General features: G+C 39.6%; 1 protein-coding gene across 4 annotated transcripts in view; it reads left to right on the forward strand.

Annotated features, from left to right (window-relative positions):
• The first annotated feature begins 1057 nt into the window (after nt 1–1057).
• Nucleotides 1058–27852, forward strand: part of LOC137221986 (zinc finger protein 354B) — a 30070-nt gene continuing 3275 nt past the window's right edge. Inside the window, exons 1-5 of one of the 4 annotated variants that reach the window (XM_067732541.1) lie at nt 1058–1282; nt 2200–2412; nt 3569–3646; nt 5587–5713; nt 6454–6549. In XM_067732541.1, the coding sequence (XP_067588642.1) occupies nt 5680–5713; nt 6454–6549 (130 nt within the window). In that variant the 5' untranslated portion in view covers nt 1058–1282; nt 2200–2412; nt 3569–3646; nt 5587–5679. Of the gene's footprint in view, nt 1283–1312; nt 2413–3568; nt 3647–5586; nt 5714–6453; nt 6550–27852 lie in introns of those variants that run through there. The other 3 variants (XM_067732538.1, XM_067732540.1, XM_067732539.1) reach the window with 3 other exon arrangements.

A 27852-nucleotide genomic window follows, 5' to 3' on the forward strand; every position in this document is an offset into this window, starting at 1 on the left:
AGCAAAAGTTTTGCAAAAGAAACAAAACTGTCATTCACATAGTATATTACATAGAAAATCGAAAACACAATAAATTCATTATTGGAATTTATAAGACTTCAGGCACTAAGCTATACACAAAACCGGTACTTTACAAATGAAATTCAAAAAGAGATACCACTTACAATAGCTTCAAAAAGTATGAAACATACTCAAATAAAACTCAAAAAATATGTAATACTGCTATGGAGAAAATATATGGAGACTTAAATAAAAAGATTGCTGTACCATGTTAATGGATTGTTAAAGTCCATATTGTTAGATATTAATTTTCCTCAGGTTGATTTATGGATTCAAAGAATCCAGTCAAAGCCTCAGCATTTTTATTTACAAGTTGACACGATGATGATTATTCATATGAGTTGATTATAGCTAAGACAGTTGAACAAAAACTTATGGAAGGATACTCATTCTACCTTACCGAGATTGTTTCCTAATATGTTAACAAAGAGCAGTATTCGTGACCCTAATCCGTGCTGCAACTTGCCTCCGTACCTACCCCAGACACTTCCAACCCTGCTTTCCTTTCGCTTTTTCTGTTAATGCGTTAATGCTTATTTTCTAAAATGCTATATAATTATGTTCATGGCTTACTGTCTGCTCCCTCCCTCCTTCCCCACCCCCACCCCCCAAAAAAGTTCTCCAGAGCAATGATCTCTGTTTTGCTCACTGAGGTATTTCAAATCCTTTACAATAGGGCTTGGCGCGTAGCAGGTGCTCAATATACTTTTTGAAAGACTGAAGAGGAAATAGGTTTGTTTTTTGAAGGTTGTCTACTTGCCTTACTATCATTTACGCAGATGCAGAGCTACAATACACTGTCCTCGGCGAAACTCCGTTTCCTCTCGGAAGAACCGGGAACCCAGGAGCCGGCAACTCACGGAGCGCGGCCACTAGCCCAGAATGAGTACCCGGGCACATGACAGGCTCAGCCGGGCCCATGACAGGCTCAGCCGGGCCTCTCCACGCAGCAAGCGCGGAGAACTACACTTCCCAGAATCCTTGGGTTCTCGCGTGGACTACGTTTCTCAGGGGGTTAGCGACCGTTCCTCCGCCTCCACCTCACTACCCGGCTCCGGACCTGCACAGGGAGTTGGGCGTTTGTTGCTGGCGTGAGCGGCGTTCTGGGCTGGGGTCGGCCCAGACAGCACCCCGGGGAGTCCCGACCCGTAGTTGCTGTTAGGCCGTGGCAGTTCCGGAGCTTCCTGCCTGCGGCCCGCGGAACACCCGAGGCCTGGGTGAGGTGAGCGGCGGAGGCTCGGCAGGATGCGGGAGGGAGGACCGGACTTCGGGAGGATGCGGCGCCGGGGTATGGGACAAAGGCCCAGGAGGCGCGAGCCGGGCCTTTGTGGGCGCTGGCGGGCCGAGGGCCGGGCACCCCGGCTCTGTCCGCCTGCCGCCACCAGCCATCCCACAGTACCCCTGAACGAGACAGGTCGGGCACTTCGTCCCCATTGGCTGGACCCAGCCACCCTTCTGCTTCCTCCCGACCCATTCCCAGTGCGCTACCTGCCCAGCGCCTTACGGCATTTGAATTTGTTTCGGGCTGGCAGTGAACGTGAGAAATTTCCTCCCCTTACCATCACTCCTGCACTTCCGAGTGACAGGCTTGTTTTGCGCGAGAAGTGAGTCGCCGGCTTCCCCCAGTGGCAGAGCCAGGACTGGAACCCAGGTCTTTGGTTTTCTGTGCCCTTTCCTCAAGACAGTAGCCCTCTCCCCGCCATAGGAGAGCTGATGTTTTCCCTTTCCGAAGCAGCTTTCTCTAGAAATCTGGAAATTGTTTCCTTGATAGGAGGGGGAGGAATTGGGTGGGAAGGCTTGAGGTGGAGAAAAGTTGTCACATGCACGCAGGGAGGTTAGAGCAGGTGCTCTGGAGCCCACGGTGCTTGGAATCCTGGTGCCACCCTCCCTGGCTGTGTGGACTGGGGCAAGTTGCTCCCACTCTGCCCTCAGTGTCCTGATCTATAAAATGGGGTGCTGACAGTGCCAACTGTGCTGTGGGACTCGATGATGTATTGATAGGTAGTGCCTGGCACGCGGTGAGGCTCAGGGAGTTGCTGCTACTGCTGATGGAGTCCTAGGACCTTTTCCTCTGAGCCAGGGAAAGAGCTGGGCCTGGACCAGGACCCAGCCCTTCTCTCTGGTCCTCTCTACTCCTAGCTCCTGACTTCCTTCCTGAGGGCACATGGCATCATTCTCAGGTGGTGTAAAGGTTTCAGAGCTGCTGATTCTGAGGGGTGCAAAGCAGAAGGGCCTTCCTCCTGGCTCCCATTTTCTTCTCTCAGATTTGGCTTCTGGAGACTTCTCCCATCCTAAGGGGAAACTGCCCAGAAAGAGGACATGGCTACTGAACAGAGGGAAACAAGGTCTCAGGTGAGTGCATTACCATCTCAAGTCTTACGGACAAATAGGTTTGTTTTTTAACCCTCAAACTGAAGTTCTGTCCCCAGTACAGTCTTCGCCAGGTTTTGGAGCCCATGTCCTTCTCCCTTTGAAGAGTTGGTCCATCCTGGTAGATGGTGGATTGCATAGGGATTGCTTGCCTCCAACCCCCCAATCCATGTGTTGTGTCTCTTTTTTTTTTTTTCTGATAGACACTCTTTTATTCATTAATCTCAATTCACTGTATGATTACTGAATTGACAGGTAAGATGCCACATATCTTATACCACTTGGGGTCAGAACAATAAACATGCGTACTTGGCAGAGTTCCTTTCTGGCCTGCCTCCTTTGCTCAGTCATGTCCCCCTCCCTACCCTTGGCCAGGATGCTTTTCTTTTTCTTTCCACCCCGAGAATCTTCATGATACCTTACCCAGGCTTTTCCCAGTCCAGAGTTTTTAGTTTTTTCTCCCTCTTAACTTTCTGGATCATGTGCCTTGCTTCTATCACTCTCTTGAAAACTGATCTTGACCTGCCATTGTCATCTTTATTCTGTGGGAATGAGGGTGGGACCCCATCCAGGTGAGGCGGTGTGTGAACAAAGGATAGCCATTTTGGTGGGGACACAGATGGAGAGGTCTCTTGACTTTAAGAGCTGAGAGAAGACTCCTCAGGAAGTGGCAGGGAGGGTGCTGTGGGATATCAGTAGTGAAGAAGCAAGGTATACAGGGTGTACAGTTAGAAGTGGGGCTCTCAAGCCAGACAGCCAAGTTTGAACCCATATCTTCTGTTACCATTTATGGGCCTTAGGCAATTGCATCTCTCTGTGCCTCAGTTTCCTCACCTGTAGAATGGGAATAACAACCATGCGTACCTCATAGGGTAGATGAGAGGAATTGCAGCATGGCAAGTGTTTCAGTAAGGGCCGGGCACATAGTTGATGTTGAATATGTGGTGGTTGTGGTAGCTGAACAATATTATTCTAGTACATGATACTATTACTCTTGATAGATAAAAATTAACTGTACAGTGTTTTTAGGACCCAGAAAATACTGTTCATTCTGTACTCATTTTCATCTAACAATAATAGTTAATGTTGCTGGGGGAATATCCCGAGGGCTTTACCTTTGTTCTCACTCTCATAACAGCGCAGCAGTTATTACCCCCATTTTACACATGAGGAAACTGAGGCTTAAAGAAGTCAAGTGACCTGAAATCAAACCCAGGTATGTCTGGCCTCTGAGTTCATGCTGGTTATTGTCCAGCCATTCCTCTGGTGCATCTCTCAGAACACATGGCAGGCCCAGCCCCTGTGTTACCAGAGCTCTCTGCAGTGCGATGTTGTATATCATTTGGACCCACGAAATGTCATGGTGGTTGATCTTCTGAGGCTACGGCTAGGACCTGCCTTTGCATATTTGGACTGCTTTTTTCTAAGGCTTTCACATTCCATTCCAACAGAGCCAAGCTGCTCTCTTGCCCAGAATTTTCTCTGTCCCTGTGTGTGAGTCCTATGTGACATTTCTCCCTAACCTCACCTGCTGTGTGGAATTGTGTGTAAAACTCAGTAATAGGATGTTTAAGATAAGAGAGAGAGTATACCGAGTGCTGTGTTGGAAGAAAACTTTAGTTATCATCCTGTCTCTGCCATTAATAAAGTATGTGACCTGGAATCTTGACTGTCCTGGATCTTGTGTTCCTCGTCTCTAAAATGAGGATTAGCAGATATGGTGTATGGTCCTATCCAGCTACACATTTTCCTTTTAGTGTTCAAATTCATGCACTTTCCTTGTCTGCCAGTTAGATTGTAAGTTCTTTGAGAGCAGAGATCATTTCTTGTATTCCTCTCAATGTGCCAATAATTTAATGCCTTTTCTTACTATAAAAATATTGCATGATCATGGCAAAAAACTTTATAGAGAATAAAACATGCACGCATATATATATATGGGTATATGTATATATGCTTGTAAATGTACATATGTGCATAGATGTGTGTATTACATGTATTTGTCTATATATTTTTTCCGTATATGCAAAAAAAAAGTAAAATCACCCTTAATCCCACCATCTGGAGATGATCGCTGTCAGCCATTTGTTATGCATCTCTCAGCATCACTTGCTATGTACATATATAATTTTTTATCAAAAATGGGACCAAACTATACATACTGATATGTAACTTGCTTTTTATACTTAACATTATTATGAATGCCTTTTTAAGTCAAAAATACTGACTTACACCATCAATTTTAATGATTCATAGTACTTCATATTGACATGATAATAGGTAAGATCTGAACCTTTAATATGAGCCATGTATGGTTTTAAGTACATTTTATGGATTATTTCATTTATTTATTAACTATTTGGTAGGTTTTGAGAGGCAGTTTTACAGAGCGGTTAAGAATGGAGCCTTAGACATCCACCTGGAATTGGAATCCCAGCACTACCACTGACCAATTGTGTGACTTTAGACAAATTTCTTATCCTCTCTGTGACTTCTCTTGTGTAAAATGAGGACAATAATAGTACCTTCTTCCTAGCGTTGTTGTGAAGGTAAAATAAAGATTTACACTAAAGATTAATATAAAGCTCTAAGAATAGTACTTGTCCTGAAGAAAGCATTCAGTTAATGATAGCTGTTTTAATTTCCATTATTACTGTCCTCAGGCTGCAGAGAGCACACAGATAGTGCCTTAAATTATTTAACCAAGCCTCTGTCAGTGATTATTTAGGTTGTAGGAGTTTCTGTTTCTCTGCTGTTAACTAACACCATAATAAATGTCCTTTTGTGTGCATTTTTTTGCACTGTTCGTTATCAAACAAATATAGTAATTGGAGAGTTAAAAAGTATGCACATTTTAAAGCTCTTAATATGTATTACCAAATTGCTATTAGAAAGATTATTCTAATTAACACTCCCACTAATGGTCTTAATACCTCCACACATCTCTGTGTGGTTAACACAGGGCCTGGTTCATACTTCATGGTACTCAGTATGTATTTGTCACAGGTCAAGTGTTCATTAAACCAGTGACTTGAAACCTTAAGAACCTAGAATAATATAGAAGCATTTCATGGTAGCCTGTCTACTTCCCACTGCCGCCCTCTTCACCCTGTGTGATGGGTGGTCTTGGGTGAGCTGGGATGCCTGTCTCTACAGCTGTCAGTGACGTTTGAAGATGTGGCTGTGCTCTTTACGCGGGATGAGTGGAGAAAGCTGGCTCCTTCACAGAGAAACTTGTACCAAGATGTGATGCTGGAGAACTATAGCAACTTGGTGTCATTGGGTAAGGAAATTTCCTCTGTTTAGAAATTGGGATAACTCAGCATCTGATTCCCTGGGTAAAAGCCATGGATCATCAAAACTTTAGCTGAGTTTTGCCTTAGCACTGTACAAATTGGATCTCCACAAATAAATCTGAAAAACTTTTTCCTGCTAATAGGCATGGATGCCTCATGCCCCACGGATGGGACAGTCTACAGAGCTGCACATTAGAAATTCCCTCATAGTTCAGGCATTTCCCACTATGATTGTTCTATGATGTGTCTGCTCATCTCTAAGCAGAGAGCATCTTTCATCCCTCTTCTTTGACCCACCACTTGCCTTTCCCGTTCACTTTTCCAGCTAGATGAACACTGTATAATCCATATTTGAAAGGGAACCAGATAGTGTTTTCTCATTTTAAACAGTCTACCTGGTATCTTCTCCATAGATACCTGTTTATAAATATGAATTTAGTCTGTACATCTCATATATTTCCTCTTTTATAGAAAGCTAATGGTACCCTATTTCAAGGGTACATGTTTATGTATTTTCCTAACATGCAACTAATTATTACATTGTTATGTTTTACAAGTCCCTTGCTTTTTCCCTAACACACCCCTCACATCATGGGGGCAGAACTTGAGCACCCTAAGGAGCTCTTTATATCATCCTGTAAGTTTCCACTCAGATCTCAGATACCTCTTCGTGTCAAAACCAAGTTTGTTGTTGTTTTTATTTTTTTGTTTTTTCTTCTATGAGCAGGACTCCTATTTTCCAAACCTGAGGTGATCTCCCTGTTGCAGCAAGGAGAAGATCCCTGGAAGGTAGAGAAAGAAAGCCCTGGAGGCTCCTCTGTAGGTGAGTGGGTGGGGAATCTCTGCAGGCAGCAGTCTGGTAAATGAGTGCATGTGCAACTCAGAGATGTTGGTCAGGGAAATTTCTCCAAGTTTTCAGTCCTCAAGAAGTTTTGGAGAAGGGTCACAAACTTCTGCGTCATGTCTGATAATCACTTCACAGGTAAATCTCTCAGGATCTTTATTCTTTCCTCTTGTTTCGGAGGAGGGCTGCATTTTCATGTATTCACTGAGCAAACTTAGTCCATTTAAGGAACTGCAGATAATTCGTTCTGACTGAAGCCCAGGGTTGTGGGAAAAGAAAGAGATGAGGAAGGAAATGAGATCAGAAAGCCAGATGGGGGCCACACTCTGAAGTGCTTTGGTACAGTTCTTAGAGAGGGGAACTGTCCGTGGGTGACTGGAAATAATTCAAGGATTTTAAGCAGAAGAATTACATGGTCCTTGATATTTTAGAAAAAATGGTCAGAGTCTGAAACACTTTAAATGTCCTTCAGTAAAGGCATAGCTAAAGAAGCTGAGGTGGGTCCCTACACTGGCACACAGCACCACAGTCAGAAACAAGAAGCACTGGTGTGGGTGGAGCTCCAAGGCACGTGAAGGACTAAAGCTAGTTACAGTGCATGATTATGACATGTCGCCATTTATGTGTAAAGAAAATTACGTGGGTGTTTGTCTGTATGCATAATATGCATGTAAGTGCTGAGAGAAAGGTCGCGGGACACCTAAGGTGGTAACTAGTTACATTTGGATTAGGATCGAGAATGAGTATTGATGAAAGGGGACTTTATTTACATGTAATGTTATTAAAATTTTCACAGAGAATATATTCATAAAGTCCTTATTATGCAATTTCAATTTAATAAGAATGGTCACTTTGGAAACACTGTTGGTCTTAGATTTGAAGTGAGGAAAAACTAGAGGTGGGAACCTTCTGGAGATTATTGTGTAATGCAGGCAAGACGTTACCTGCAGGAAGGCACTTGCAGTGGGTTCAGGAAAGAGGAGAGAGAGACTTCCCTGGTGGCGCACTGGTTAAGAATCTGCCTGCCAATGCAGGGGACATGGGTTTGATCCCTGGTCTGGGAAGATCCCACATCCCACAGAACAGCTAAGCCTGTGCGCCACAACTACTGAGCCTACGCGTCACAGTTACTGAAGCCGGCGTGCCTAGAGCCCAAGCTTCACAACAAGAGAAGCCACCACAATGAGAAGCCTGCGCACTGCAACAAAGAGTAGCCCCGACTTGACACAGCTAGAGAAAGCCCATGCGCAGCAACAAAGACCCAATGCAGCCAAAAATAAATAAATAAATAAATATAACATTTTTTTAAAAAAAAGGAAAAAGGAGAGGTCCCTTTGTTAAGGGTTCAGGACGAGTTCGGTGTGGCATGGGTTTCATTTGAGATGTGAGTGAAATATGGGTAGAGGTCGCCAGTGGACAGCTATAGAAGGTATACAGGGTTGGAACTCAACAGGGAGGTCAGGGAGCCGTCAGTGAGAAGGTAGCATTTGAAACCTTGAGCTGAGCAGACGAGGGAACGGAGGAGAGGACAGAGTCCCAGGAAACCTCAGTGTTTATAAGGTGAGTTAAGAAGGAAGAATCTGTGGCTGAGCCTGAGAAGAAGTCACCAGAGGAGAAAACTGGCAGATTCGGCTGTCATGGAAGTTGAGGACTGAGAGCTGTTGAATTGGGGAGGCCAGGGCTCTGGGGGAGCCAGGTTCTAACCCTCGCCCACTGCTTTCCTGTCCCGTGATAAACAGCAGTGCAACCTTGGACAGAAGGACGCAGGTCCTGCCCTGGCGGAGCTCAGTGGAGGGGGAGGCTAAGTGCACACAGGGCTGTGGAATGACAGACTCCGGTGAGGACCTCGGGAGAAGAGCCCCAGGTGCTGCGAGAACGTGGAACAGGAGGGGTGCTGTGGGCAAGGCTTCCCGAGGAAGGGCCGGATCCCACGTTGTGAGAAGCGTTCAGGCACAGGAAGAGCATGTCCGAGAGTCCAGACAAAGGAAGCCGGCGTGTAGAGACGGGAGCGGGGAGAGGGGGCCGGGACCTGAGAGCCAGGCACAGCCTCTGAGGAGTTGAAGTACCCTGGCCACGGGCCCAGGTTTATATTCTGCAAGGATCAGCCTGCAACCAATGTGGAGCCACCTGGCATAGACGTGGTAGGACTTGTCTGAGGTTGCTGTTGGGTCCAGACGAGTCAGTGATGACCCCTCACAGTGGGGGCCCAGCAGAAGGGCTGTGGGACAGGCTGTCTCGATCCCTAAAGCGCCCACACCTTTAGTAGAGCTCATTCTTCCCCGTATAAGGTGAGATCTTTTGAGGTGGGAACCACACTTATCTCTCCTTATATCTTTTAACTGTCATTTGGGAGAAATATTCTAATTTTGTGGGAACTGCTGGAGACCACCACAAAGTAAACAGAGAACGCAGGCAGCAGGGAACCAGTGGAGAGTTTAGGAGGAGCGTCAGGTGTGGACTGAGTATGGCTTGGAAGATCAAAGGAAGAGAAGGAAGAATTGTTCACTTTCCATTCGCCTCGGGAGCCTCTGATCCATGAGGAGTCCCCCTTCCTGAGTGAAGTGTTAGTTGGATTAAACTGAATAGAAAGTATGACTGGAGTCGAAAGCTGTCCAGAGAGACCCTGAAGACACCTAGTGGTGATGTCAAGTCCTTCTCAGGTTTGGGAAGCTGTCCCTGAAGGAAAACTCTGGGTGTCTGGAGGAAGTAAGGACATCAGAGCCAACCAGTGTGTGCGTTTCTCTTGATGGGATGAACCTCCTCTCTTTGGTCAAAGGTGACAGTCAGATGGAGCGTCCTGGGAGTGCTGGCCTGTGGTTGTGTCTCTCCTGCAACCCTGGCGAGTCTCCCATCTGCCTGGACCAAAGTCCCCTCAGAACAGTTTCCCTTCCAAGGGGAGCTCAGTTCTCTGAGCTCAGGTGAAGGATCTGGATGTTCTTGGAAGCACCTTGATCATTAACTCTAGACTAGAACCAAAAACCGACCCTTTGAACAGCCGGTGACGGAAAAGCTTATGCTTCCAGGATAGGACTCCTAGAACCTCTAATTGCCTCCAAATGTGCTTTTAAAATATTATTTTCACATCAAAACTATTTACAACTAGGAAAAATAAAACGAACAGAAAAAACAAACTGTGTCACCCCTGGCTCTGTATGTTTTATATTGAGAAATGGGAGGAAATGGCTCAAAGAGACTCATCTGAGTCTCTTCCTTAAGAAATGAACCCAGGGCTTCCCTGGTGGCGCAGTGGTTGAGAGTCTGCCTGCCGATGCAGGGGACACGGGTTCATGCCCCTGTCCGGAAAGATCCCACATGCCGCGGAGCGGCTGGGCCCGTGAGCCATGGCCGCTGAGCCTGCGCGTCGGGAGCCTGTGCTCCGCAACGGGAGAGGCCACAACAGTGAGAGGCCTGCATACCACAAAAAAAAAAAAAAATGAGAAAAGAAATGAACCCAAAGTCTAATCATTTTTCTGGAATATTTTATATGTATATATATATATGTATACATATATACATATATATATAATATGGATAATGTGATTAAATCAACTTGAACGTCTCATGAGTTTGGTTGACACCCAATGTGAAAATATTCTTAAAATCAAAAATTTAAAAATTCAGGGATGATTAAGTAAATTACCTCCAATGAAAAAGTGTTTGTCTTTTTCTCTTTCTTTGTTATATTTATGCTAGAATTCAGGGCAGACTGAACCTGGCAGGGTGGTTGGCTGAGGGGTCCCTTGTGGGCTGCCTTCCACCCACCAAGATTTGATGAGGCTGCATCTGCAAATTTTTTTAATTTGCAGAAAGGTGCTGTAGGGGTTAGAGCAGCAGTGGTTTTAACATAACATGCAGTGGTTTTAAAGAGTTAATTTACAAGGTGAAAGTTGAGCCCAAATGCTCTGTAGTCCTGTTTAATATGTTTGATTTAGTCTTGTTCTCATCCCCTGCCACCAACATCTGTTGTCCTTGTAGCTGCCAGAATGGTCTATTTAAAAGGTAGATCAGGTTATCTCACTCCCATGCTCAAAACCTTTAGTAGCTTCTATCACATAGAACACAATCCAAAGCCCCTAGTGTGGCCTTCGTGGTCTGGTCTTGGCTACCTTTTCACCTTCACCTCCTTCCTCTCTGCCCTTCATTCAAGAACTCTAATCCCCTGGTCTCCTTGTAGTTCTTCAGACAGGCCACCTCAGGGCCTCTGCACTTGTTTTTTCCTCTCCTGGACCATTCTTCCTGAGCCACAAGCCCACATGACTGACTTCCTTGAGTTGCACAGGTTTCTGTTCAGATGGCACTTTGTCTATTAGACACAGCACATCTGAACGTGGCCCTCTGTCCTCCACATTCTTTTTTTTTTAAATTTTATTGAAGTATAGTTGATTTACAATGTTATGTTAATTTCTGCTGTACAGCAAAGTGATTCAGTTATACATATATGTATTCTTTTTCATATTATTTTCCATTATGGTTTATCACAGGATATTGATTATAGTCCCCTGTACTATATACAGTAGGACCTTGTTGTTTATCCATTCTATATATAATAGTTTGCATCTGCTAATCCCAAACTCCTAATTTAACCCTCCCCCACCCCCTTCCCCCTTGACAACCACAAGTCTGTTCTCTATATCTGCAAATCTGTTTCTGTTTCATAGATAAGTTCATTTGCGTCATATTTCAGATTCCACATGTAAGTGATATCATATGGTATTTGTCTTTCTCTTTCTGGCTTACTTTACTTAGTATAATCTCTAGATCCATTCGTGTTGCTGCAAATGGCATTATTTCATTCATTTTTATGGCTGAGTAGTATTCCATTCTGTATATATACCACATCTTCTTTATCCATTCATCTGTTGATGGACATTTAGGTTGTTTCCTTGTCTTGGCTATTGTAAATAGTGCTGCTGTGAACATAGGGGTGCATGTATCGCCTCTTGCTTTCTTTTTTTTTTTTTTTGACAAAGGAAACACAACATTTTTATACTTAATGCATTCTTTAAAACATGCATGCAAGTTAAATGTGTAAAATCCAAGCAACAGACTTAAATGTTATAAGAAGGTCTCCATTCTCAGAGAGCTAAAAAATAAATGTGGACATGAATTTTAGTGATGTAATCTCCATTTCACTTATAGTTTTAATTTTGTTCATTTCCTTTACAGTTCAGTGGCTTGACTCCTTTTTTTGTGGAGGGGAGGGCTAGCTGTCTACTTTTTTTTTAAATTTTTATTGGAGTATAGTTGCTTTACAATGTTGTGTTAGTTTCTACTGTGTAACAGAGTGAATCAGCTGTACGTATACATATATCCCGTCTCTTTTGGATTTCTTCCAATTTAGGTCACCACAGAGCATTGAGTAGAGTTCCCTGTGCTATACAGTAGGTTCTCATTAGTTATCTATTTTATACATAGTCTCAATAGTGTATATATGTCAATCCCAATCTCCCAATTCATCCCACTCCCCCTTCCCCCTCAGTATGCATATGTTTCTTCTCTATGTCTGTGTCTCTATTTTTGCTTTGCAAATAAGATCATCTATACCATCTTTCTAGATTCCATATATATGTGTTAATATACGATATTTGTTTTTCTCTTTCTGGCTTATTTCACTCTGTATGACAGTCCCTACATCCATCTAAGTCTCTATAAATGACCCAATTTCACTCCTGTTTATGGCTGAGTAATATTCCATTGTATATATGTACCATATCTTCTATATCCATTCCTCTGTTGATGGACATTTATGTTGCTTCCATGTGCTGGCTATTGTAAATAGTGCTGCAGTGAACATTGGAGTGCCTGTGTCTTTTTGAATTATGGTTTTCTCTGGGTATATGCACAGCAGTGGGATTGCTGGGTCATATAGTAGTTCTATTTTTAGTTTTTTAAGGAACCTCCATACTGTTCTCCATAGTGGCTGCATCAATTTACATTCCCACCAACAGTGCAAGAGGGTTCCCTGTTGTCCACACCCTCTCCAGCATTTATTGTTTCTAGATTTTTTTGATGATGGGCCATTCTGACCACTATGAGGTGATACCTCATTGTAGTTTTTTTTTTTTTTTGCGGTACGCGGCCCTCTCACTGTTGTGGCCTCTCCCGTTGCGGAGCACAGGCTCTGGACGTGCAGACTCAGCGGCCATGGCTCACGGGCCTAGCCGCTCTGCAGCATGTGGGATCTTCCCAGACTGGGGCACAAACCCGTGTCCCCTGCATCGGAAGGCGGACTCTCAACCACTGCGCCACCAGGGAAGCCCCTCATTGTAGTTTTGATTTGCATTTCTCTAATAATTAGTGATGTTGAGCATCTTATCATGTGTTTTTTGGCCATCTATATGTCTTTGGAGAAATGTCTATTTAGGTTTTCCGCCCATTTTTTAATTTTTAATTTTTTTTTTTTGATATTGAGCTGCATGAGCTGTTTGTATATTTTGGAGATTAATCCTTTGTCAGTTGCTTCATTTGCAAATATTTTCTCCCATTCTGAGGGTTTTCGTTTTGTTATGGTTTCCTTTGCTGTCAAAAGCTTTTAAGTTTAATTAGGTCCCATTTTTTACTTTTGTTTTTCTTTTCATAACTCTAGGAGGTGGGTTAAAAAAGATCTTGCTATGACTTATATCAAAGAGTGTTCTGCCTTTGTTTTCCTCAAGGAATTTTATAGTGTCTGGCCTTACATTTAGGTCTTTAATCCATTTTGAGTTTATTTTTGTGTATGGTGTTAGGGAGTATTCTAATTTTCTTCTTTTACGTGTAGCTGTCCAGTTTTCCTAGCACCAGTTATTGAAGAGGCTGTCTTTTCTCCATTGTATATTGTTGCTTCCTTTGTCATAGATTAGGTGACCGTATGTGTGGGGGTTTATCTCTGGGTTTTCTATCCTGTTCCATTGATGTATATTTCTTTTTTTGTGCCAGTACCATACTGTCTTGATTACTGTAGCTTTGTAGTATAGTCTGAAATCAGGGAGCCTGATTCCTCCAGCTCCCTTTTTCTTTCTCAAGATCACTTTAGCTATTCGGGGTCTTTCGTGTTTCCATACAAATTGTAAAATTTTTGGTTCTAATTCTGTGAAAAATGCCATTGGTAATTTGATAGGGATTGCACTGAATCTGTAGATTGCTTTGGGTAGTATAGTCATTTTCACAATGTTGATTCTTCCAATCCAAGAACGTGGTATATCTCTCCATCTGTTTGTGTAGTCTTTGATTTCTTTCATCAGTATCTTATAGTTTCCTGCATATAGGTCTTATGTCTCCTTAGGTAGGTTTATTTCTCGGTATTTTATTCTTTCTGTTGCAATGCTAAATGTAATTGTTTCCTTAATTTCTATTTCTGATCTTTCATTGTTAGTGTATAGGAATGCAAGAGATTTGTGTATTAATTTTGTATACTGCAGCTTTACTAAATCTATTGATTAGCTCTAGCTGTTTTCTGGTGGCATCTTTAGGATTTTCTATGTATAGTATCATGTCATCTGCAAATAGTGACAGTTTTACTTTTTCTTTTCCAATTTGGATTCCTTTTATTTCTTTTTCTTCTCTAATTGCCATGTCTAGGAGTTCCAAAACTATGTTGAATATTAATGGCAAGAGTGGGCACTAGGGGTGCATGTATGTTTTCAAATTATAGTTTTTTCTGGATATATGCCCAGGAGTGGGATTACTGGATCATATGGCAACTCTATTTTTAGTTTTTGAGGAACCTCCATACTGTTTTCCATTGTGACTGCACCAATTTACATTCCCACCAACAGTGTAAGAGGGTTCCCTTTTCTCCACACCCTCTCCAGCATTCTTCCACAGTCTTTATGCCCTCACCATGTGTTATTTTCGCTCAGAGTACTTATCACTGCAAAATAGTACATATTTATTTATAATCTGCTCTTCCTCTGAATTATAAACTCTCTTGTGCTGGGTTGTCTGTTTCATTTGTACCCATTTCTCCAGTACCTAAAATAGTGCTCGGTCAGAGTTGGCTTCCAGTTAATGAATGCATGAATGACTTGGCTAGGTTAGTGGTGATGGACACAGAAAGAAGAGAACCAGTTTCAGAGACATTCAGGAGATAAATGCAGCAGGACTTAAAGATGAATTGGATATGGAAGATAAAGGAGATTGAGTTGTCAAGGATGGTTGCTTGGTTTGTGACTTGTTCAGGGATGGATAATGATATAATTCCTGAGATAGTGGTAGTAGGAGATCAGATTTGGAGGAATGATACCAATTTGATTTTTTACTTTAGAGGGAATTTTACTTTTAAAAAATTTTTTTTGATTTTAAGATAATTTTAGATTCACATAAGAAGTAGTACAGAGAGATCCCATTGGTCCTTTACCCAGTTCCAAAACTATAGTTCAAGACTGCAAACAAGATATTGATGTTGATACAGCAAAGATATGGAAGAATTCCTTCTGCCACCATAAGGATCCTTCCTGTTACTCATTTTTAGACACCCACTTTCATCTTGTTCCTTGTCCCTGTTCCTCACCTCCTCTTATTCTTAACCCTTTGTAACCACTAGTCCATTTCTATAATTTTGTCATTTCAGGAATGTTATTTAAATGGAGTCATACAGTATGCAACCTTTTAGGACTGTTTTTTTTTTCACTTAGCATAATTCTCTGGAAATTTATTCAAGTAGTTCCTTGTCAGTATTTCCTTGTTACTTATCAATATTTCATTCCTTTTGATTGCTGAATAGTTTTTTGTAAAACACATATACCACAGTTACATAACCATTCACTGTTGAAGGACATATGGATTGTCTCCAGTTTCTGACAATTACAAGTAACATTGCTATAAACATTTGTGTACAGGTTTTTGTGCAAAAGTAAGTTTTTATTTCTCTGTGATAAATGTGGAGGAGTGCAATTACTGGGTCATGTTGTAGTTGCATGTTTAGTTTGAAAGACAGCTAAATTGTGTTCCAGAGTGGCTGTACCAATTTACATTCCACCAGCAACGCAGCAGCATATGAGTGATTCAGTTTCTGTGCATCCTTGCCAACATTTTGTGTTGTCAATACTTTTATTTTAGCCATTCTGATAGGTATATGGTGATATACACTGTGATTTTAATTTGCATCTTCCTAAGTTCTAATGATGTTATTTCCATGTGCTTTTTTGCCATCTGTATATCTTCTTTGATGAAATGTCTGTTCGTGTCTTTTGTCCATTTTCTAATTGTTTGGTTTTTTGCTGTTGAGATTTGAGAGTTTTTTATATATTCTAGATGGTAGTCATTTGATGGATATGTGGTTTGCAAATATTTTTTCCTAGTCTTTAGTTTCCTTTCATCCTCTTAATTGTGTCTCTGAGGAACAAAGGTTTAATTTTGAGAGGTCTGGTTCATCAGTGTTTCCTTTTATGGATTGTCCTTTCGTTGTCAAGTCTAAGAACTCTTTGCCTATCCTCAGATCTTATAGATTTTCTTCTGTGTTTTTTCTAAAAATGCTGTAGTTTTACACTGTACATTTATTTCTGTGATTCTTTTGCATCTAATTTTTGTATTAGATGTAGGATTCGGTCAAGATTCTTTTTTTTTGCTTATGGACAGTCAGTTGTCCCAGCATTATTTGTTGAATAAGCTATCTTCCTCCACTCAGTTCTTTTACACCTTTGTCAAAAAGCTGTTGAGCCCATTTGTGAGTCTGTTTCTAGGTGTTCTGTTTCACTGATCTGTGTGTTTATCCCTCCACCCACATCACACAGTGTTGATTACTGTAGCTATATATAGGCTTTAATATTGGATGGGTTGATTATTTCTTTATTCTTTTTCAAAGTTGCTTTAACTATTCTAGTTTCTTTGCTTTTCCATATAAATTTTAGAATAATCTCATTTATATCTACGAAAAAATCTTGCTGAGATATTGCAGTAAACCAAACTTGGAGACAGTTGAGATCTTTACTATGCTGAATCTTCCAATCCATCAATATGGTGTATCTTACCATGTATTTAGCTCTTTTTTGTTTTTGTTTTTGGCCACAATGTGCAGCTTGTGGGATCTTAGTTCCCCGACCAGGGATTGAACCTGGGCCCTCAGGCCCTCAGCAGTGAAAGCGCTGAGTCCTAACCACTGGACCACCAGGGAATTCCCTATTTAGCTCTTACTTAATTTCTTTCATCAGTGTTTTGTAGTTCACAGAATACAAGTCCTGTACATATTTTGTTACATTTACACCTAAGTATTTTTTGAGTAATTATAAATGGTATTATAAATATAATTTCAGTGTCCACATGTCCATAGTATATGGAAATAATATTGATTTTTGTATGTTTATCCTTATATCCTGTGACCTTCCTAAACTCCTAATAGTTCTAGGAAATGTTTTGTAGATTCCTAGGGATTTTTTTAATGTACTATCATCTCAAGATAGGGATAGTTTCATTTCTTCCTTTCTGATTTGTATGATTTTTATTTCCTTTTCTTACCATATTGTACTAAGTAGACTTTCAGTACTATACTGATTAAGAGTGGTGAGAACAGACATTCTTGCCTTGTTCCCAATCTTAAGTGTAAAGCATTTAGCCTTTCACCATCAAGTATACTGTTAGCTCTAGGTTGCTGCAGATGCTCTTTATCAGGTTAAGATATTTTTCTGGGAGGCCGAATGACCTTCACTTCAGCAGATTACATTTATAACATAGTGACTAAGAGATTTAAGAGTCATACCAACCAAATACAGTGGGTGAACCTTGATTGTTTCCTAATTGAAAAAATTTATGAAGCAATTAGGGAAGTTCAAACACTTCCATGTATATAAGATGCTACTAGTGAGTAGTGTTAAGTTCATTGGCTGTGAGATGTTTTGCTTTTTTTGTGTTTTTTTTTAAGATCTTATCCTTGAGAAATGCATTTGGAAACATTATTAGATGAAATGATATGATGTTTAGGATTTGCTTTAGCCAGTCTGATGGAGGAGGAGTAAGAGCTTATATATGAAGTGTTGGTGGTTGTTGTTGCATTGTACAATTCTCTCTGTTTTTGTATATATTGAAATTTTTCCATAATAAAAAGTTTTAAAAATTGGAGTTACAAAAAACAAATTGTCTAGACCAGCACTCCTTTTTTCAGTAAGACACAGGATGTTCACAAAATGTGCACCCATCTATAATTATACTGTTATGTGTAATTCCCAGCATACCAATTTTAAGTCTTTCAATCCTCTGGTTCTCAAGAAAGCCCCGTGAGAGTACCAATTAAAGTCACATTTTTATTGAGATATGACACTGAATCTGACTGATTATTGGATAAATCAGGGAAATACTTCAGGAAATAAGGCCAAAAAGCCATTTGGGGTAAAAAAAATATTCTGCCTTCAACCCTCACCCGTATTCCTTCATGTAGTATTGGGGAAAGTTTTTTTTTATCTCCTGCCAACTCAGAAAAACCTCTCCAAAAGACAGAAAACAGTTACTATTGAATAAACATTAAACCAAATTTCCGCATGCATCATAGGTAACCTGCTGATGAGATTAAAAGAGGGTGGGGTTTCTTTCTGGTTTTTTTTGCAGTACTCGGCCCTCTCACTGTTGTGGCCTCTCCCATTGCGGAGCACAGGCTCCGGACGCACAGGCTCAGCGGCCATGGCTCATGGGCCCAGCCGCTCCGCGGCACGTGGGAACTTCCCGGACCGGGGCACGAACCCGTGCCCCCCGCATCGGCAGGCAGACTCTCAACCACTGCGCCACCAGGGAAGCTTTCTTTCTGTTTTTGTAATGTAGCTGAGCAATTATATACATGTTCTCGAGGTTAATTGTAATTTGTCCTCATTTAAGGGGACTGACAACACAGTTAGCTATACATTCTTTCATATTTATCCTAAATTCACCTGGCAGTTGGGCTATCTGTGCTAGTGAAAAGAAAACTGGTATAGTATGATGAGCAGGTGGTAACAGTTTGGAGTTCGGCACTAGGTAAACTTCCACAATGACAGGGAGATAGAATCACTATCTTTCTTGATGTTTACATTTCAAAGAGATGGCTCCCAGGCTCTCAAGAAAAACATTCCTGGTTTGTAATGCTGACAAAGGCTTTACAAGTTTACATACATATCAAAGGCATAGAGGAAGTATTTACAAATACAAATTTTCTCAAAGAATATTCTAAGAAAAAGGGCAGGGGTGGCGGCACATATCTTTCCCTTTTGGCAAAAGGGAACATTCAATTTTTAAGTTTTCACTAGCAAACTGCCAATCCCCTAAAATCCTAGAAAACTGTAACCACTGCCTGTACCTCTTTCCTGCCTACATCCTCCACTATCTAAGGATAGTTTGGATACTATTCAAAGCTCACATTTTGCTTCTGTTTCTATCTTTTGTTTTTGTTGTAGAAATGATCACATTGTGTTGTGACTGCATGTTGAATTATTCGTTTCTAATGTTAAATTAGGCTCCTGGAGGAAAGGAATTATTTCTTTTCATTACTAGATCTCTGGTGTCTTACAGAGCACCAGTGCCTAGAATAGAGTCTGGCACATTGTAGCAACACAGTAAATATTTGTTGAATGAATAAAATAAAGAGTAATCAGTGTCTTTTAAATAACAGAATGTGATAGGCTGAATAATGGCCCCTAAAGATACCTGGGACCCTGTGGTGTTACCTTTTGTTTTGTTTTGTTTTTTTAATTTATTTATTTTTGGCTGTGTTGGGTCTTCTTTGCTGCACGAAGGCTTTCTCTAGTTGTGGTGAGCAGGGGCTACTCTTCGATGGGGTGCATGGGTTTCTCATTGTGGTGGTTTCTCTTGTTGCGGAGCATGGGCTCCAGGAGCGTGGGCCTCAGTAGTTGAGGCTCACGGGCTCCAGAGCACAGGCTCACTAGTTGCGGTGCACGGGCTTAGTTGCTCCGCGGCATTTGGGATCTTCCCGGACCAGGGCTCGAACCCGTGTCCCCTGCATTGGCAGGTGGATTCTTAATGACTGCGCCACCAGGGAAGTCCCTGTGATGTTACCTTAATATCGCCTTAAGTTACCTTAATGTGATTGAATTAGGGATTTTGAGATGGTGAAGTTATCCTGGATTATCTAGGGGTGCCCAAGTGTAATCACAGTTGACTTTTTATGAGAGAGGCAGAAGGAAATTTGACAAGAAAGCGGAGGTAGTATAATGATGGAAGCAAAGAGAAATAAGATGCTATGCTGTTGGCTTTCAAGGTGGAGGAAGAGACCATGAGCCAAAGAACGCAGCTCTAGTGGTTGGAAAAAGAAAGGGAGTGGATTCTCTCCTTGAGCTCTACTAACACCTTGGTTTCAGCCCAGTGAAACTGATTTCAGACTTTTGACCTCTAGACAGTAAGAGAATAAAATGCGTTGTTTTAAGCCACCAAGTTTGTGATACTCTGTTACAGCAGCCATAGGAAACTAATACACAAGATGAGTTCTCTAAGGATAAAAACAGTGGAAAATAATACTGGATGGGTAGGAACTGGGATCAAAGGAACATAGTGAGAGTCAGTAGCAGTAACCATTATAGGGTAATGAGACCCTCAACCTAGGCATACTTTAGGGATGGCTGTTAGAGACATTTCAGTGATGGAATTTAATTAAGAGCATTTGGTGACTAGGCTTGGAATGGGGGGGGCAGAAAGTTTTGAGATGGGATTAAGAACTTATGGCAGAGCAACTGTAAGGTTATGATGTCATTCTGAACGAGGGAAAATAGTAAAAAGGTTTGAAAAAGCATGTGCCAGGTTCAGATTTGGACAGACTGAATTTGAAGTATAAGAAAAATACTAAAATGGAAATGCTGGTAGGCAGTTAGAAATACCACTTAAAGTATTTTGAGGAAAGTTGGGATAGTCATTCATGCAGCGGGATTTAGAGTGGATAAAATCAACTAGGGAAAGAAGAAGGTTGAAGATAGAATCTCAGAGTCTTAAGAGCCAAGGAGAGAGAATCTAGACCTAATGACAGAAACTAGTCAGGGTGGTAACCATGCACAGATGACAACTGTTTGTCATTTGTTAGACTTTCTGCCCCCTGGCAGAGGAGAGATAAGCAAGATCATTTTGGTATCTATAAATTTCTGACTTGTTCATGAGGTAACTCAGGCTTGGTCTAAGATAGACCAATGTTTGATCTGCATTTCAGGAGATAGATTTGTAGGCCTTGCTAAAACCAAAATAAAAGGAAGAAAACCCTAAGCTGGTCATAAAGAACACTTAGGAGGTCCATGGTCCAAGGCTCTTCTTTGCTTCAGGGGCATGGTCCAAGGCTCTTCTTTGCATGAATTTAGGACTCTGGTGTTAGCACTTGATGGTGTAGTTGGGATGAGTAGAACTGATACAGCACCTTGTAGCTAGGCTTACAAGATTGTCATCCTATCTTGCAGATCATGACCTTTTTTCATCCAAGCCGACTGATAGGGCCTCTTATCTGAATGGAACGTCTTGATATGGTTTTTTAATGCTTTGTAATAGTCTACACCTTTATAATTTGGCATATAAAGTGAGCGTCCTTGACACTATTCCTTTTAGATTTTTGAAGCTTTTTTTTTCCTTCAAACTTTTTATTAATGATGAATATACAAGTCTTTATGTGTGGGTAGTCATCTGTCAATCTTGATAACATATTTAAAACTGAACAATAATTTTCTCAAAAATATTAATCTAGTTATAGTTCTTTTTTTAAATTAAGAATTATATTTTTTTCTTTCTATTATCATTATGAACTCATGGCTTTTTATGATGTAGTATTTTTGATACAGCTTGTTGACTTAGTCATCAGGAACTCTTTTAAAGCAGGTCCTATGTCCCTTGACACAGCCCTTAGACACACACACTCACACACGTATATGTTTGTGTATATATGTTTTTGAATCTCAAGGGCAGAGGATTGAGTTAGCCATACTCTGTTTAGTAGCACATTTTTTACACTCATGTCTACAAGGCCCATTTTTTCATTCTTATATTTCTACTCCATTCTCTTCCCTATTCCCTATCTCACCCCACACCACGATAGGCAAACATGCTAATGAATTTAATGCGTATCTTACTAACCTTATAAATTTTGTTAGCATCCTTGCTTTCTATTAATATCAGTATGTCCCACACTCACTGTGTACCACCTTCCAGAGCCCATACAAAGAAATCTCAGACATATTTTGTACCTCTCATAGGCCATAAAGGAAATAGCCATCCTTCTAAGGAGTCCTCACTCATTTTAGTGTTAGAGATCAAAATCTTGAAGACTGTAACACACATGTACTGGTGGGATGATATTGTTTAGAGCTCCTTTAGAAAACAGAGCCAGAGATTTATTTACAGGATATTTTATTTTCCATTTTAGTTCCAACATTACTTTAAAACTTACCTATTGAAATTTGACTTTTTGTAAACTATAACTGTGCTATCTTTTTTTTTTTTTTTTTTGCGGTACACGGGCCTCTCACTGTTGTGGCCTCTCCCGTTGTGGAGCACAGGCTCCGGACATGCAGGCTCAACGGCCATGGCTTACGGGCCCAGCAGCTCCGCAGCATGCGGGATCTTCCTGGACCGGGGCACGAACCCGTGTCCGCTGCATCGGCAGGCGGACTCTCAACCACTGCACCACCAGGGAAACCCTGTGCTATCTTTTATAGTTCAGTGAACCATATAAATATTCTAGCTGAAATCGTTGAATTATGGCCTTAATAAAATTTTAGTTGAATTCAGTTTTTTACTATTACCATGTTAGCCCTCCTTTACCTCCTTCTGTCCTTGGCTGTCCATATTACTGACTCTTGACTTTTCAGTATTGCATGCAATTCATTATTGCCTCTTGCTTGAGGCACATACTGGCTTTTCCTAGCTCACAACTTTTGGCTTCATCTTATATTTTGACACTTCCATACACTACCTCAATAATGCCTACCTGTTTCCCTGCTTGGATTGGTCCTGAAACCTCCCCACAACCCAACTATTCTATAATACAATTTCTAATATGAGTTTAAAAAATGTGTGTATATCAACTAAGAGTATTTGACATTGTTCAAAAAGATTAAAAAACTGTGTTTAAAGAAGATTAGTAAAACAAAAATTGTAATTTGAGTGTCATATTGAGGAATTTATAGTGAGTAGGAGATGATTTCTGGTCATAACCCACAAGGTAGAAGAGGAAACTATATGATATTAATGGATATACTAATATTGAAGCAACTTTGCTTGCATTCCTGGAATAATGCAGTGTTGGAATCTGTTTGCTAAAGATAATTTTCTTAGAATGTTTGCACTGATATTGATAACTGATACTGTTATGTAGTTTTCTTTCTTTGTATTATTATCTGGTTTGTTTTCATATTATATTTCCTTCATAAAAGGAACTAGGAACTTTTCCTTTCTTTTAAATGCACTGGCATAATTTATAGAGCCTTGGGACTATCTGGTCCTTCAAGATTTGGTAGAATTCTCCAGTGCTTTTTTATAGGATTGCTCTTTAATAACTTAATTTTTTCAATGATAGTTGGTCTGTCCCAGCTTTCTAATTGTAATGGGGTCAATTTTGGTAACCTGCATTTCTCTAGAGAATTATCTGTTTCATATAGGTTTTCATAGATTTGAATAGAGATATCTGTTCTCTTCATTATTAATTCCTGTTTTTATCCTTACTTTTTTCTTCCATGGCTTTCTTTCCATTTACTTAGTTTTTCTAGTGTTGTGAGCTGGGAATTTAAATTAAGCTGTACTTTATGTTTCCTGTGCTCCTGTTCCGATCTTCTTGGTTATTTTTTTCATATTTTTCAATTCAAAGTGGGATTAATCTTTCTGGTGGTCACTTCAGCTCTTCTTCAGGCTCTTTGCTAGAGTTCTTCCTTTCTCTGGCATTTTTTTTCAGTCTACCATTGCTCATCACAGAGCCTTTTACCTGGGGAAGTGAGGATCAGGAGCATACAGGGCTATGATGCTGGGAATTGTTGCTTTTTCTCTCTCTCTCTTTTAAACAACTGTGTTGAGGTATAATTCACATACTATAAAATTCATACTTTTAAAGTGTACAATTTAATGGTTTTAAGTATGTTCACAAAGATCTTCAACTATTGCCACTAATTTTAGAACATTTTCATTACCCCAGAAAGAAATCCTGTACCAATTAGCAATCACTCCACATTCCTGCATCCTCCTAACCCCTGGGAACTCCTAATCTACTTTCTGTCTTTGTGGATTTGACTATTCTGGACATTTCATGTAAGTGGAATCATATAATATGTAGCTCTTTCTATCTGGCTTCTTTTACTTAGCATATTTTCAAGATTCATTCATGTTGTAATATGTATCAGTACCTCATTCCTCTTTATGGATGACTGATATTCCATTGTATGGATATATCACCTTTTGTTTATCCATTCATCTGTTGATGGACATTTGAGTTTCCATTTTTGGTTATTACAAATAATGCTGCTATGACCATTTGTGTAAAAGTTTTTATTTTGACATATGTTTCATTTCTCATGGGTGTATACTTAGGATGAAATTACTGAGTCATATGTTTAGGCTATGTTTAACTTTTTAAGTAACTACCAAACTGTTTCCCAGAGCAGTTGTATTTACTATTTTACATCCCCACCAGCTATGTATGTAGGTTCCAGTTTACCCAAATTCTCAACAAAACATTTTATTGTCCCCTAATTATTTTTTTTATTGTGGTAAAATAAAAATAATGTAATATTTACCATTTTAACTATTTGTAAGTATACACTTTGATGCCATTAAGTACATTCACAGTGTTGTAACCATTATCATTATCCATCTGGAGAAGTTTTTTATAATCCCTTACTGAACTCTCTACCCATTAAATAATAATTCTCCATCTGCTTTTCTCCCCAGCCTCTGGTAATCACTATTCTACTTTCTGTCTCTGTATTTGACTGTTCTAGAATCCTCAGAATTGGAATCATATAACACTTGTCATTTTGTGTCTGGCTTATATCATGCTGCATGATGTCTTCAAGGTTCATCCATGTTGTAGCATCTATCACAATTTCATTTCTCTGTAAAGCTGAATAATAATCCATTATATGTATATACTACTTCTTGTTTATCCATTCATCTGTCAATGGACATTTGGGTTGTTTCCACCTTTTGGCTACCGTGAATAATGCTATTATGAGCATGGGTATACAAATATCTCTTTGAGTCTTTGCTTTCAATTCTTTTGGGTATATCTGTAGGAATGGAATTACTGAATCCCATGGTAATTCTCTGCTTAACTTTTTGAAGAACTGCCATACTGTTGTCCACTGTGGCTATATTATTTTACATTCCCAACAGCAGTGCACAAGGGTTCCAGTTTCTCCACATCCTTGCCAACATTTGTTATTTTCTGTGTGTATACACTCACACATACACACATGTATATAAAATACACACACACACATATATATTAGCCATATTAACAGACGTGAAGTGGAATATTGTGGTTTGAATTTTTATTTCCTGACATGTTGAACATCTTTTCATGTGCTTATTGGCCATTGGTATGTCTTCTATAGAGATATGTCTATTCAAGTTCTTTGCTTATTTTTGAATTGGATTGTTTGTTTTCTTATTGTTGAGTTGTAGGTATTCTTTATATATTCTGGATATTAACCCTTTATCAGATACATAATTAGAAAATATTTTTTCCTGTTCTGTAGGTTGCCTTTTTATTCTGCTGATAGTGTTCTTTGATGTACCAAAGCTTTTATTTATTTTTAATTTTTCTTTTTTTTTTGGCCACACTGCTTGGCTTGCAGGATCTTAGTTCCCTGACCAGGGATAAAACCCTGGCCCTGGCAGTGAGAGTGCTGAGTCATAACCACTGGACTGCCAGGGAATTCCCCCAGAAGCTTTTAATTTTGATGAAATCCAGTTATTTGTCTATTTTTTTCTTTTGTTTCCTGTGCTTTTGGTATCCTATCCCAGAAATCATTGCTAAATCCTAGGTCATGAAGCTTTTACCCTATGTTTTTGTCTAAGAATTTTATAGTTTTAGATCTTACATTTAAGTCATGTATTCATTTTGAGTTAATTTTTGTGTATGGTGTTAGGTAAAGGGTCCAGCTTCATTTTTTTTGCAAGTGGATATCCAGCTTTCCCAGCACTATTTGTTGAAAAGACTGTCTTTTCCCCATTGAATAGCCTTGGCACCTTTTTATGGGCAAAATTCATTTGCCCATATATGTGAAGGTTTATTTCTAGACTTCCTATTCTATTCTATTGATCTATATGTTCATCTTTATGCCAGTACCACAATGCTTCGATTATTGTAACTTTGTATAAGTTTTGAAATCAGGAAGTATGAGTACTCCAAATTTGTTCTTTTCAAGATTATTTTGGCTTTTCAGGGTCCCTTGAGATTCCATATAAATTTTAAGATGTTTTACTATTTCTGCAAAAAAAACGACATTGGAATTTTGAAGGGCTTGCATTTAATTTCTAGATCACTTTAGGTAGTATTGCCATCTTATGAGTATTAAATCTTACAGTCTGTAAATACCTGATGTTTTTCCATTTACCTATGTCTTCTTTACTTTCTGCAGTGTTTGTAGTTTTCAGTGTACAAATCTTTTACCTCCTTTGAGTTAATTCCTAAGTAGTTTATTCTTTTTGATGCTATTGTAAATGAAATCCTTTTCTGTATTTCTGTTTTGGCTTGTTCATTGTTAGAGGATAAAAACACAACTGTTTTTGTGTTGATTTTTTATCCTGTTACTTTGCTGAATTTGTGTATTCTAACAATTTTTTTGTGGAACCTTTACATTTTCTACATATAAGATCATCTGTTGTCATCTGTTGCAGACTATTATATATATAATGGATAAACAAGATCCTACCATATAGCACAGGGAACTATATTCAATATCCTGTGATAAACCATAAATAATGGAAAAGAATATGAAAAGAATGTATGTATGTGTAACTCAAATCACTTTGCTGTACAACAGAAATTAACCCAACATTGTAAATCAACTATACTTCAAAAAAATAAATTTTTAAGAAAGATCATGTCATCTGTGACTGAGATCATTTTACTTTTTCCTTTCCAATTTAGATATCTTTTATTTATTTTTCTTGCCTGATTGCTCTGGCTAGAAATTCCAATACTGTGTTGGGTTGAAGTGATAAAAGTGGGCATCCTTATCTTGTTCCTGATCTCAGAGGAAAAGATTATAGTCTTTAACCATTGAGTATGATGTTAACTATGGGTTCTTTAAGGATGGTCTTTATTGTGTTGGGATATTTTCCTTCCAGTCCCAGTTTATTAAGTGTTTTGGGGTTTTTTTAATCATGAAAAGGTGTTGAATTTTGAATTTTGTCAGATGCTTTTTTCTACATCACTTGAGATGATCATGTGATTTTGTGTCTTCTTTCTGTTAATGTGATGTGTTGCTTTAATTGGTTTTCATATGTTGAACCATTCTTGCGTTCCAAGGATAAATCTCACAGTGTATAATCATTCTAATATTCTGAATTCTCTTTGCCTAGTACTTTATTGAGGATTTTAAAATCAATATTCACAAGGAATATTGATCTTTAGTTTTCTATTCTTATAGGGTTTTTGTCTGGCTTTATTATCAGGGCAATGCTGGCCCCATAGAATAAGTTAGGAAATATTGCCTCCTCTTTAGTTTTTTGGAAGAGTTTCAGAAGGAGTGGTGTTAGTTCATCTTTAATATTTGATAGACAATAAAACTATCTGGTACAGAGCATTTTTACTATTGGGAGGCTTTGATTACTGGTTCAATTGTTTTACTAGTTATATGTCTGTTCAGATTTTCTACTTCATAATTCAGTTTGGGTAAGTTTTGTGTTTCTAGGAATTTGTCCATATCATCTAGGCTATACAATTTTTTGTCATACAGTTATCCATGGTTTTTCCTTATAATCCTTTTTATTTCTTTTGACTCCGTGGTAATGTTGCCAACTTGCATTTCTGATTTTAGTACTTTGTGTCTTCTCTTTTATTTTTAGTCAGTCTCACTAAAGGTTTGTCAATTTTGTAGATCTTTTCAAATAACTGATTTTGCATTTGTTGATTTTTTTCTCTACGGTTTTTCTATTTTCTGTTTTATGTATCTAAGTTCTTGTCTTTATTATTTCTTCCTTTTGCTAGCTTTGGGTTTAGTTTGGTTTTTTTTCTAGTTCCTTAAGTTGTAAAGTTATGTTGTTAATTACAGCAGGATTTAAAATATCTTTATATATATATTTCTTAATCCTTATATTTTTATAACATTGAAGTGTTTTATCCAAGAATAGGAGAGGTTTTTCAGGTGACTTTAATGTTATTCAAGACTGTTCTAGGGACTTCCCTGGCAGTCCAGTGGTTAA

The sequence above is a fragment of the Pseudorca crassidens genome, chromosome 3 (genome assembly GCF_039906515.1).
Source record: "Pseudorca crassidens isolate mPseCra1 chromosome 3, mPseCra1.hap1, whole genome shotgun sequence".
Lineage (NCBI taxonomy): Eukaryota > Metazoa > Chordata > Mammalia > Artiodactyla > Delphinidae > Pseudorca > Pseudorca crassidens.